We start from the raw sequence: 13699 nt of genomic DNA, 5'->3' as shown, positions 1-13699 counted from the left end.
TGAATTCCCAATTTGTCTGAATTTTACAGGGCCACTTTTGTGGTTCTTTTTCCTCTGTTACAGAGTGTCATTGGTATTGACTGTGTTGTCTTTCTCTGGTTGGATTTCTTCAGATGGTAATTCTTGTGCTAAGTCATGGTGCTTCTGGTTTCATGGTGTGTTTGTTGTGTGACTCATGATTGTTTGACCTATGAGATTTATTTGTCCTTTTTCTATAGGTTTTAATTTGATGTTAAAAAACATTATGCTTTCAAAGACTTACAGTTCTGATGTTCAACAGCCAAAAGTATTGATTTGCAATTGGCAGGAGGGTGTGTTTGCTTCAACTAGCAGTGCTTTTAAAAATTAATTCTATTTGCTTTATGCCAAAGAGTCCCCATGTCCGCTTTCAAACCACCTTCATGTTGACTGCAGAAAAGCCTACCACATTAAAAATGAAATAGTGTTTATGCCAAATGTTCTCCCACATCTTTTCAAACCTTTTAGCAGTGTTTGCACTGAATTTTTTCACCTAAAAGCCACAGCAGTTTAGAGCTCCACTTGCTTTTTGTAAAGGCATCCATTTTCTGTCAAGAAAGGGCTACATTCTGGCCCAGTGACCATGAGTGGTGGCTTACCCATATGCATTGTCCTCCTGATATGCATGGGGATAGGTATATGTGAGCTTCTTATGCTGTGAAAGGGAATAAAATCTGCCCCATAACACTGAGTAATCTGGTTATTTTAATCACTACCTGTGACTCTCTGAATTATCGTCTGTATTATGGGATAATATGATCTCTTTGGTATTCAACAATGACTTTTTAAAAATTACCATATATATTATACAGAGCTAATATATTAAGAGATACCTTAAGGGTAATTATCAAGTGTGTAATTTCATCTGTAGGTTCTTACAATGATGGTTAATGTCATAAATGCCTTTTAATGAAATTATAGGCTTGTAACCCTGCCTGTCTATCCTTTGTGTGTCATGTAATTAATAAGACCAAGCTTTGGTGTTCATCTCAGTGTCACAAAGCATCATGTAAACTTCCATACTGATGGTAGATGGTTAGTCTCTCATCAGAGTAAGAATAAGGTTAAGACCAGGCAGCTTACCTTATCTTTAAAGGCAGATGGATGGGTTTGCTAACAAAAGTGCTTGTAACAATATATATGCTCAAAAAAAAAAAAATGGCCATTGATCTAGTGTCTTATTATAATACTACATGCAAAATTTTAAGGGAGTGAAAAGGCAAGTGGGTTGCACTACTTGGAATAAAGAATTGTTTTCTTTCTAATCCACTGGGGATACTGAAAAATTGTGTCCAACTTAAAAGCATTTGGAGATGGATAAGGAGCTTCATCTTGGATTGAAGACACTTGCCTGGAACATAGAAGAGCTGGGATTGTTTCCCAGTCTGGCCTAATTTCTGTGGGGCTCTAGCTGAATTGATTATTTTTTATGGTCTTCAGATTTCCTGTCTGAAAAATAAGGGCCGTAATATTTCTTCTCTTTTTCTTACATTTCCAGATTTTAAACTTGATGGAGCAAAGGAGATATCTGTGGGGGGGTTTTGTCAGTTTTTTTTCTTTGGCAGTTATCACAGAATCTTATAGAATCGTTCACACTGGAAGGAACCCAAGGTCATCTAATCCCACCTCCTGCTCAGAGCAAGGGCAGTGCTGAACTTCTGCCCTCTAGGCCATTTTCTTATTGTGGATACTAATAAGGGAACCAGAAATTTTACACGTCACCAGTGAAAAGAAGTTCTAAAAAAATCATGCAAGACTCATTAAGATTATTTTACTGTTCTTTGTCCTTCAGGGAATGATGTACCTGGAGGAGAGGAGACTTGTCCACCGGGACTTAGCAGCCCGTAATGTCCTGGTGAAATCACCAAACCATGTGAAGATCACTGACTTTGGCTTGGCCAGACTTTTGGAAGGGGATGAGAAGGAGTATAATGCTGATGGAGGGAAGGTGAGTGAGTGCTGTACATGTCTGGAAGTAAATATATCACTGTGACAAACCTCCTGAAGTTACTCTTTAAGGCAGTGTGTCCCTATGGGACTATTATCTATGTAAGAAAGTCTGTCAGTGACAGCAAACTGTGTTCTGACAGCACATGTAAAAGCTGCTCATTTTTTGCTCAGTGAGCTTCTCCAGGTGCCAAAATATAATTGTCTGAATAGTTTTCACACTCAGAATTAGGTTTTGTTCCTGTGCTCCATTTTGTGTCTTGTATTGAAGACTTCTGAAGTCAGTTCAATGAGTGATGGATGTCCTAGGGTGTTTCTGCCAAGCCCCTTTCTCTGGTCAGTATGGACCTCAATAGTTTGCAGTCCCATTTTCCCAGACAAGTAATTTTCCAGAAAACAAAAAGGAAGGCCACAGAACATGTTTGTATCTGTAGCATATGAGAGCTTACATAGGCTCAGCAAAAAGCCACCTCTTCTATGGCATTGGAAGAGTCTGCATATGCTACTTCTTGCATCGAAGTCTCTAATACCATGCTGAATGCCAGGCCATTAAAAAGCTAGCTTGAGGATAATTTTGAAACCAGACGTTTTCCCATATTACTTTTCAGCATACTGTACAACATCCATGTAGTGCCTCACCTCATTTCTAATGCCTTCAGATTAATGCGTTATCAAATTCAGAAGGCTGTAAGTAAAGGCTGTAAGTACGTACTGCTGCCGGCTGCTCCCTAAACATCTTAAAATTCCACATTTCAACCTGTCACAAAATCCCAAGAGATTCTGCCCCTCCTGTCATTCCTTTTCCTGAATGTTCAGTTTGCTTTCTGTCTACTTGCTATCTGTGTTTTTCTGTGCTTACTCATGCCCTTGTCTGGGACAAACAGCTGTTGCCAGTGTGTGCTTTTCTCCTGGTCGGGCTGCTCCTTTATTTGTGTGGCTGCTGCCCTTGGCAGCTGTTGCATGGATTATATCAGCATTTCAGTCAATGAGGTGAAGAGCTTGAAAGGAGTCACCAGTGCTTTCCCATTTCCCCAGTAAAGAGACCTCCTGGCAGGGGAGGTGGAGTTTTGGCAGTCTTCCCCAATTCCTTCAGTTCTCTAATCCCCTCTTCAGTAACCCCTCTGTCTCTTCCCTCCATCAGCCAGTGAATGACAGAAAATGAGCTGGTCCTTGCAAACCAGCTGTTCCCTGGCAGCTGTTAGATGGTGTCTTGGACTTGTGAGGCCAATCCCACAGCTGGGAGTTCTGGAGCAGGATTTACACGTCAGATGTGTCACTTCCCAGTTCCAGAGAAGCGTCCTGTGAAATCCGGAAAACATTTGCAGCTTTAAGTTGTATTGAGAACATGCTAAGACAGATTCAGACTGGATAAAAGGAAGAACTTTTTCACCATGAGGACAATCAAACGATTGATCAAGTTGCCCGGGGAGGTGGTACAGTTTCCATCCTTGGAAATTTTCAAGTCCAGACTGGATAAAGCCCTGAGTAACTTGGTCTGATCTCATAGCTGAACCTGCTTTGAGCCTGAGGTTGGACTAGAGACCTCCTGAGGTCCATTCCAACCTGAGTTATCCCATGATGAGCAATACAGCTTTGCTACTTCAGCAATTGTTCAAGTTTGGAATGACCCAGTCATATTTAATGGGAATGAAAGCAATACACTTTTGCAGAGTTTAGTGGAGGAGGAGGAAGTGCTGAGCCAGCCTTTATTATAGAGTGCTGTTTTTGCCATAACTGTATAGGTTATGTTCATTAGTCAACTTCATGGACGGTATTTTCATAAGGGTTTGACTGAAGACACATCCTCTGCTTTTACACCCACCATCTGTTCAGATTTTGCATGCAGTTAGGTATCTCTCCAGTTCATTCCAGTACATCTTCCATAGTTCCAAATTAGAGGCGACCCATACAAGTCCATGTCAGGTAAAAATCTGTTTTTAATGTCTGTCCATTGGAAATTAATGGACTACAAGACTGTGCCTCACAGGCCCAGCTCAGGAATACAAAATACTGTGAATCTCATTTTAACATGAACTCATGAGGGCGAACCCTTATGCCAAACCTAGGTTTTGTTTGCCTACACAGCCTTCTCTGTCAGAAGAGATGAACTCCCCCCAAGGGTGATTCAGAGCCAAAGGCTAACTTGGGACTTCTGACATGCTTTCAGGAGCAACTTTTCTCACTGCAGTGATGATACAGAGAACTCGGAAGGCTAAGTTCCTAACAAATATTAGGAGTTAGAAATTAAACACTGTAAATTCTCCCCATTGCCTGTTTACTCTGATGGTGATTATGTGGACTGTGAAGTATTATGGACACTGCATTATTAACTAGCCTAATTAGAGAGCAATTGAGATAACAGTGTCTGGTTTTGCAAACTGTTGAGGCAAAAGAGCTTCTGTATTCCACCTTCTCTGCTGCACTTCAGATTTAGGGGGATTGGATGTAATTTTTGTGTTGGTCCCATCTTTACACGGGTATGATGAAAAAGGGAGTTGTTCCACTACATCTGAATCAGTAAAATTTGGGTATTATGAGGAGTTCTGCAGATAACTGGTTTGTATTTCTCACCTCCATATGTTTTATGAGACACAGACCCATTTAGAGGGCAGGAACAACCATTTCCTCTGCTGGGTAGTGCTGCTTTTTTTAAGCTTGCAGTTGAAAAAGGAAACAGTGAGGAAGCTGATGTCTACATACAGGATCTATCTGTATTGTTCTAATATTATATTTCTAAGGTTACATTTCTCTTGTCTTTCCCTAGATGCCAATTAAGTGGATGGCTCTGGAGTGCATACACTACAGGAAATTTACCCATCAGAGTGATGTTTGGAGCTATGGTAAATCTTCATGTGATTAGTTTAAAAATTTGTCTCTTGTAAAGCATTAAACCAAGATGTGTTACTATGTTAAAGATATCTTCTTTTCCTAGAGGAGTTAATTCCAGTGGGTTTTGTTCTTGCTTTTTTTTTCTTTTTCTTGCCTTTTTTTTTTTTTTTAAATGCATAACTCTAAACAGCAATTGTTACTTGTCTCTTGCGTTACTTCCGTGTTCACTGAAATACTAATGTATTATTATGATGTCCCTACTGGGATGACTGCCGTAAGGTTTGGGCTGGTAGCAGTTTGGCTGATTATTATAACAGAAGAAGGCCTCTTTCAGCTCAGCCACAGATTCATAAAAATACAGCTGCAGGTCATAATTCTCAGCAGTCCGTTGAAAATCTTAACTCTAAAAGCCATGAATGTCAAAAAACATTTTCAGGCTTATGGGACTTTCTGTACCTACAGTCAGATAAAAGGGAATTTGCCATAATACAGAGCAAATACAGCAAGAGAAAGAAGAGAGAGAGACAAGCTCTCCAAGCTAACTAAAAGAAGTATCCATTTAATTTCACAGATGACTTGGGAATTGGTTAGACAGGTCAACTCACATGGACTCCACACACACCAAAAAAAAAGACACATTTGAGAAATGAGATATTAATTTACTGTTGTTAATTCTGTTATCCAGACGAGCTATTGTGCCACATCTGCTGAGCTGTCTGGCTGTTTATCTAGTATAGCTATGAAATCATGTGTACCTTTATAAGTGGAGTTTTTCAGCAGTATCTGGGGCTATGGACTCCTATTTGCATTTCCTGTTGCCATATAATTTGGAAGCAAAAAGGTGTACAATTCTATTCATTACTCACTTTTACCTGTGGGTAGCAGCAAAAGACGCTGTTTGCTGGTTAGCTGCCCTCTTCTATTCAGCTGAGAAAAACATATGGAAGTTAAATCGGTCATGTAAAGCTGCTTTTTCTCCTCAAATTCCGTATACCCCATATCACTTAGGAAAAAGTATGCCTTCATTTATGAAAATAATTTTAAATTCAGGAAGCCCAGAATATCTATAATCAGAAAGGACAAGACCAAAAATGATTGGCAAGTTAGAATTACTGAACATCAACAAAGAGGTGAAGAAGGGTGAAATAAATATGTGTTTTATACATATGGTAATTTTGCCCATCACCTTTCACATTAGCATGACAACTGGCAAAATATGGTTACTGACCTGGAGGCGTGTTTAAAATGACCTTTGCAATAAAAATAAAAGTTAAACTGGTGTGAGAGAATCATTTTCAATATTTAAGATTTTGTTGGGGGATGAATTCCGTTACTTATGATATATGATCTTTATTTCTAGCTCCGATGCCAAAACAAATCCTATGGCTATTCAGAAAGAGAATCTTGGTTTTGAAGCACAGCAGTATCATAACTCAAATCCATAAGGTGATTTAAGGAAAAAAATAATACAAGTGGCTGTGAATGACTTACAAGGCAAAGACAATGACATAATGTTACTCAGTGCTGTACCTTTGTGGGAAATTGATGCTCTAAGTTAGGGAACATTTGTGGTTTTTCCCCTTAAAATAATAGAGTACATCAGCCATTCATTTCCCCTTTTGATATGATAAAAGTGTGATGCATTATTTTGTTATTGCATCCGTTTACCACCATTTATTTGTCTTAGACCTTTCTCTTGTGCCTCAGTTCTATCATGCTGCTTCTTACACCAATAAAAATGAGGGAAGTTACTTTTGAAGATCAATACAAAGTGCTGTTTCACCATTTTCTGGAGCTTTTTAAATGGCAGACCAAAATTCAGTGTTTTTACAGGCACTGGTAGTGAAGAAGAGATCACAGTCCAGAATTGGGCCAGAATATTGCGCTGTAAGAAATTGTGAAGGAATCTGAGTCATATGACCTCGAATACTAACTCTTTTCTTCTGTCTAGGGGTCACTATCTGGGAGCTTATGACCTTTGGTGGGAAGCCATATGATGGAATCCCAACTCGAGAGATCCCTGACCTCTTGGAGAAGGGAGAGCGGTTGCCCCAACCTCCAATCTGCACTATTGATGTCTATATGGTGATGGTGAAGTGTAAGTAATTGTCACTTTTAATATCCTTATGCTCAGTGCAAGGGGGACACTGGTTTAGAACATTTGCATCTATAGTCTCTGACAGTGCTGGGTAATAGGGCAGGCTGCTTCAAAACAAAAGCTTCCCAAGATACTGTAAATTCCATTTAAATACTGTATGCACATTCCTTGCAATTGCAACAGATATGAATTTAGCCATGAAGGGTTGAGTTAGCTCAGCTTCTTATTACTGTCAGATGGTATCTCATATTCTTGCTGTGAAGTCAAAATTGTATGATTGTTATTGTAAACCCTTGTCATTTCCATGACAATTGATTTTGATGTTAAAAAAGATAGTATTAAACATAATTATGTTACATGGATACCCAGCCAGTGAAGGTTGTGAGAAGAAATGCTGGTTCCAAATATTGAGGAAAGAAAGCATGAATGTTTTATTGTTAGTAACAAGAATGATAATTGCAATAGCAATAATAAAAAGTAAAATTAAATTAATACAAGAAATGCTACAGAGGGGATAACTTTTTATCATTCTTAGTCCAGTACAATAATTTAGGAATATTTAACTGTAGCAAAAAAGGAAAACAGCCTGCACATGGTTTCTTCCTACCCTTTTATCTCCAAGATACCCACACTAGTGACAGTATCCTCCAAGGCTATGCTTCTAATTTAAAAAGAATTAGGAATATCTCTCTGGTGTTTCTGACTTAATTTAAGTGAGATTAGCATACAGACATCTCATCCATCTTATATAGTCCTTTCCCTTTTGCTCTGTACACAAAAACACTGAAAGAAAATAAAACTAGAAGAGGTAAATAATGTATCTTCTGAAAACAGTTGTACTGTGCATGCAGGTATGGAAATTGTATGAATAGTGCAAGGGGTTTATGTTGGTTGAGTGCAAAAATGTTCCATCTGATAGGATTTCTAATGAGTATGAGGCGAATCTCAGTGGACAAAAGGAAGCCCTCGTAGGTGGGGTATTCTGAAAGATGGAAAGTTACAGCTAGATGTACAGACTTAGTCCTGTAATGTTTGTGTGAAATTCTTTATAAGCTATGGTAGCTTTGTTTTTCCTGCATTGGTTGCTTCTTCAGTTAAACAGCACAAAGGAGATAAGGCCTGCTTCATTTAGCCTCCCTGGCAAATGAGAACATGTTCTTGGGAAGCTGCTGATAGGATCTTCCATTAGAAAAAGCTGACACTGAGATAAACTAGTTGCTGGTGGTGACTGCCTATACTACTTGCTTGTTTTGCAGAAAGCAGTAGCAGGGATTGAGAATTGTTGTTCCTAATGAATGTTTCTCGGAGAGTGAAGGACAAAAGAATCACCCTTACTCAATTAAAATAGCATCTAATACCTTGTGTGAGGTCTGTGTTAATGATGCGGACACGTCAGTGCAGAATTACCTGAAAGGCAGATGTGAGGTCAGTCGTCCTGTAGATCTGTTGAACAGCTCTTTTTAATCTAAGTCACTGTGGAACAGTAGGTCAGTTAAAGTAAAATTGTATTTAGTAGTAACTTTGTAATAAACCCACGAGACTCAGATGAGATCAGAATCGTTGCATTAGAGGTTGGACGCATCCATAACAGAAGACAGTCAGAGCTGACATCTAAATGGGCAAGACAGACATAGAAAATGACAAGGCATTGTTGCGCTCTCTGTTTTGGGGATGGTGAATAGGAGCTCAGAGCAAATTAAGAAGAAATCTGTGCAATGTGGAACAATCTAGCCTTCTCTGGCCAAGACCAGATGTTTTCCATTTTAGATGCATCATAAAGTTCTAGCTTTCCATTCTTCTGGGCTCTTTATTGCAACTTTTCTTTAGGGCAGAGCTATCAAGGACATCAAGGACTTCAAACTTGTACATTTTTAAAAACTGAGTGATTTCTTCCCTTGACAATTAACTGTTTTCTTTCTGATCTTTCATCTGTCCCCAGGCTGGATGATTGATGCTGACAGTCGGCCGAAATTCAAGGAGCTGGCTGCTGAATTCTCTAGAATGGCTCGAGACCCTCAGAGATACCTAGTAATTCAGGTAAGCAACTCTGCAACATCAAGGGATAAAAAAAATAATTCTGCCTGCCAAACCTGACTGTTAAGGGGGTTGCCTTTGAATCTCTTAAGTTCAAGGTGCTCTTGAACTTAAAGCAAACAGCAGCCACAGTACTATATAAGAATGAAGTACAATGGCCAGTGTCAGCATCTTAAAAATGGTTATAATAAAATAATCTGAAATTCACTTCCTAAGCTTGTATTTATGAGCACATGTACAAGATCTGGCTTTGCAAGCTGCTCAGTACTTTGCATTCCCTTATGAAACTGGGAAGATTTGTCCGTCAGTGGACAGTGGACCTACTTTAGACCAAGGACTTGCTTGGTTCTACAGTTGCTTAGGCTGAATCTCAGGGGATTATCCTGAAGAGACTTCCCTGCACTGCTGAGATCATGAAGTTTCTTTTCATAGCCTAAACATAAGGGTTTCTCAGAAGACAGGGAGTTGTGTCACACTGGTACCTCTCATGCTAGAGAGGAGCTTCCCTCTGCATCCTCCTTAGGCTATGTAGGCTCTGTAGTGCTTCACAGTCTCTGCAATAGACTCATACCACCATGATTCATCACATGAAACTACACTGTGGCAGCAGGGAAATACCAGTGTAGCCGTATCTGTTGACTACATCTAGCTGGAGCTGTGTATGCCCTGAGTACAAGCATACGCAGAAATTTTTGTCCTTTGACTCCTGCATTGTGCAGAAGCCTAGAGTTGTGTATGTGTTTATTACAACTCAGACTCGAGCCACAGGAAATGAATCCGACTGTTTGGTAAGGTCCTTAGATGGGTCCAGTGTGTGAGCCGTTCAAATGAAAATGAAAAATTAAAAGTAGTAAGGTAATGTTGAAACACCAGAGACCAAAGCATGGAATTAGTTTGATCCAGGTAATGATATTCTCATGATATATCTCATGCTGTATCTGCTCCACATCATGGAGTACAGGGCAGAGATACATCCAGCTGGTCCTTAGCTTCACACTGACGTAAGAATTCTTAGCTGAACCAGAAGTACTGTCACTGCCACTTTATGTCTCCTGATTGCTTTTGGGTCTAGTGCTAGTCTCACCGTATGGTGTTTCATTTCACTATGTAGACATGCTAGCCTACTCATGGTGTATTATTGCACAGTGTGAATGTACGCTGTTCTCCTTCAGCTTGAGGAGAAATAAAATATATTTGAAAAGTAAAATACTAGTCAAGAGGATTTGTGGTGCTGAACGTGGAATTCCTCTTGCAGTATTCCCCACTGTGTTAAATTGTAAGTTCAGCTGATACAAGTGATTCTGGAAAAATCAGTCTGATTAAATTACTTCATTAGATAGGACATATTTCCCTATTCCAAATATCTCTTCCCTTGCTTTCTCTCCTCTGCCCTTCCCTCCCCTGTTGTATAGTCTGGTGGGTATTTCATCCTGTGAGGCTTCTTCTCCAGTGATCCTTGCAGACAACACTGGTCATGTGCTTCTTGAGGGGAAACCAGGGTAACTCCATTGCACTGGTATCTCTGGCCATTATGACTCCCCATTCCCCCCAGATGCAATCAAGAATTACAAGCTTGCTGTTGGGCTTTTAAGCCAGTCTGTATGCACCCTGTAGCACCGCCATCATTCCCTGCTGGACTCCACACATGGCATAATAATTCTTGCAGAGTGGGAGACCATTCCTTAGCCTCGAAGTTAAGTTTAGCATCATTTCTATGGGCTGTTAGGTGTTTGGGGCATGGGCTGCCTTTTGTGATGTTTTGTGGCACCAAGCAAAGTGCAGCCCTGATTTGCCTCTCCAGCTTGTAGATGCTATTTCAGTAAAAATACATATCATTGTTGTTGCTGTTGTTCCCTGGTTTGATTTTTATTGCTTTCAGCTCTGTTACATTCTGCAGAACTTTCCATATGGATGAGAGGGAAATTTAGCCTCTAAGTCCCTCAAATACAAATGAAAATAAAGCAAACACCCAGACACAGCAGTTTCCATGTTATTTTTCCCCCCCACGTGAGCCTAAATAGCTGAGATATTTCATAAAATACATCAGGCCTTGACAGAACTTGGGTCAGAAACTGAGCTTGTATGGGAAAAAGAGAGAAGAAAGAATAAAAGCTCGATCACAAGAATGCCAAAAAAAATGACTTTGCTTGATTTATGCAGTTATTCCCTTTCTGTCATCATATTCCCAGTAAAAAAAATCAAAACAAATGATGTGGATGTGGTGCTTTAGAACAAACAAAGCAGTATGTATGGTCTCTGCAGCCTGGCTGCCAGGGCATGAGGAAGGCTGAAGTTCCCTGTTTGGGAAAGTAATCCATCTTTTGACCATTTTCCTCTCTCAATACAACCTATTTAGGGAGATGATCGTATGAAGCTCCCAAGCCCAAATGACAGCAAGTTCTTCCAAAACCTTCTCGATGAGGAAGACCTGGAAGATATGATGGATGCTGAAGAGTATCTTGTTCCTCAAGCCTTCAACATCCCTCCTCCCATCTACACCTCCAGGACAAGAATTGATTCCAACAGGGTAAGAGCAAGCTCTGACAGAAAATACTGGTTATTATAAAAGCACAGGTGGAGATTTAAGTACACTGATCAAACACAGGCCAGAGTTGCCTTGGGAATTACAAGCTCCCATTGTAAGGAGAGTGACTATAAAAATGTTGTCACTGGATTCCCTGTTCATTGTGCCTCAGTGAATTCTAAATTAATAGCTCAGCCTTGAGTGAACAAAGGCTTGACTTGAACTGCCTGTCCTGAAAACCCAGCTGAGGCTTGTGAAGTCAAGCAGTGTTGTTTCTCAGTTGCGTACCATCCTGGCCAGGAAGCGCATAGCTTTCATTCTCCCACCCCTGCAATCCTGTTGTCTTGACAGGATTGGCACTGATGTAACTGAGGGCAGCTGGAATATATAGATACTGCTGCTTTTGTTTCTGTAGCCAGATTTCAGACCCAGCCCCTTTTCCTGTTTGTATGTGATGCTTTCATGGCCTTCTTTCACGAGCATGTATTTTTGCTGAGCACGTCACAGATCTTAGCATGTTGATCTTTGTAACATCCCTGTCACGGGAGGAAATGCTGTTCATTTTACAGGGGGAGCTGAGGCACAGAGAGTGTTCAGGTGGAATTCAGCTCACATAACTCCAACCATCAAAAGCATAGGGATATACTCTAAGCTCTTCGTCTAGACTTCATTTTGTGTCATTGGAGAAGAGTGGGTGCGTCCACACTGGACGTGGATGATTATTGCTGCCTGCCTTGGACATTTACAGGGGGATAAGTTACTTTCTGGAGGTGTCTTTCTCTATCCACTGACTACTGACAGCTCCAGAGCAGTCTCAGACCTGGTGCGTGAGCTCTGGTGAATTGGTTCCTGTCCTAAATGCCTCAGCCTCAGTGCCACAGGAGCCCTGCTGCAGGTGGGGACCTGAGTTCAGGTTTCCGGAATTCCTTTTCACTCCTGAGCTCCCTGCCTGCAGCTCTGACCTCTGCCTGTTCCTGTGCTTGGCTTCGTCCTTTTAACAGTTTAGGTGCCACCCCTTCTCACAAAACTAAGTGACGGTGAAATGCGTTACTAACGTGAAGACATTCGTACAAGCATCAGATGTATTTAGTAATTAGGGACTTGTTTGTTTTATCTCCATGCTCCTTTTAGTGGAAAGTCACATTTTAAATACTCGGTAGAGTCTCATTGAAATGTTGGGCTTTACTTCTCAGGCTTTGGAAACCTTTTGGACATTTGTCCCTAGCCGAGGTAGTTCCAAATTCATACCCTGATCTGAACTGGTTACACCATGTGAGGCAGGGAAGAGGTAAGCGAAGGAGCTAAGAGTGTACAGATTGGGTCAGTATTCATGCTCTGACTATACACTGCACGAACTTCTTCCGCCTCTCCTGAGTAAAGCAGTACTTTTGTGGAATAAGGAAGACAAAATCTCATCTTAAAAAATATCCAGTCAATTCATAAGGAAATTGCTACTGTTTGTAAGGGCACGGAGACTAGAGAGGTCTTTGGAAGAGACTGGGTTGTAGTTCCATTGGCTAAGCTGGATTCACGTAGCATTTCTCCTGCATCACCAAAAGGCAGTGAAGGGGGGATGATGCATGATTTAGCAATAAGCAAGAAACTTCCTCTTTATGGCAACAAGAGTTAATTTTTAGTGTTGATGCTGATCTGAAATAAGTCAGGTTTACTGCTAGCTGTCTCTGGAGAGTTCTGTTTCCTTTGCTGCCAACTTCTGAGAAAAGAAGGAAACGACAATAGTTACCTTTGAAAGGTGCTCACTCTCACGCTGATGTAAATCACTGTAGATTAGTTTTACACAGTGGAGTACTACCATTTACACCGATGTGGGGTTCAATTCAGAGAGCAGAGTCAGACCCATAAGGTTTGCTATATTCGTCTCACTCACATATTTGCTGGAAACACTGGGGAGAAAGGATTAGTAGTAAAATATACTTGCCTTTTCAACAGTTCCTTTTGCCCTCTGTCCTTAGTGCCAGCCGAGCAGAGGAGTCCACTAGAGCTGAGGGAATTAATTCCAACAAAAATCCTAGAGTAAATATTTTGAAAGAGTTATTTAAAATGTGCTGTTCAGGCAGCCAGCATGCTCACTGGGATATTCATGGAAAGCAAACACAGGCATGTTGTTGTTGTTGTTGTTGTTGTTATTATTATCATACAATTCAAGTAACTTTCTCACAGCCTTTGCCCAAATTCAAACCACACTGTTGCAGCTGCTTGCACACATGTGATCCCCTGGAATTCAGCAG

General features: G+C 40.6%; 1 protein-coding gene across 1 annotated transcript in view; it reads left to right on the top strand.

Annotated features, from left to right (window-relative positions):
- Positions 1-13699, top strand: part of ERBB4 (erb-b2 receptor tyrosine kinase 4) — a 429738-nt gene that overhangs the window by 396496 nt on the left and 19543 nt on the right. The window contains exons 21-25 of the mRNA XM_075710522.1: positions 1811-1966; positions 4730-4805; positions 6746-6892; positions 8832-8929; positions 11283-11453. Coding sequence (XP_075566637.1) covers positions 1811-1966; positions 4730-4805; positions 6746-6892; positions 8832-8929; positions 11283-11453 — 648 coding nt within the window. The remainder of the gene's footprint in view (positions 1-1810; positions 1967-4729; positions 4806-6745; positions 6893-8831; positions 8930-11282; positions 11454-13699) is intronic.

This window comes from Pelecanus crispus, chromosome 5, assembly GCF_030463565.1.
Source record: "Pelecanus crispus isolate bPelCri1 chromosome 5, bPelCri1.pri, whole genome shotgun sequence".
NCBI lineage: Eukaryota > Metazoa > Chordata > Aves > Pelecaniformes > Pelecanidae > Pelecanus > Pelecanus crispus.
This window is presented reverse-complemented; position numbering and strand designations above follow the sequence as displayed.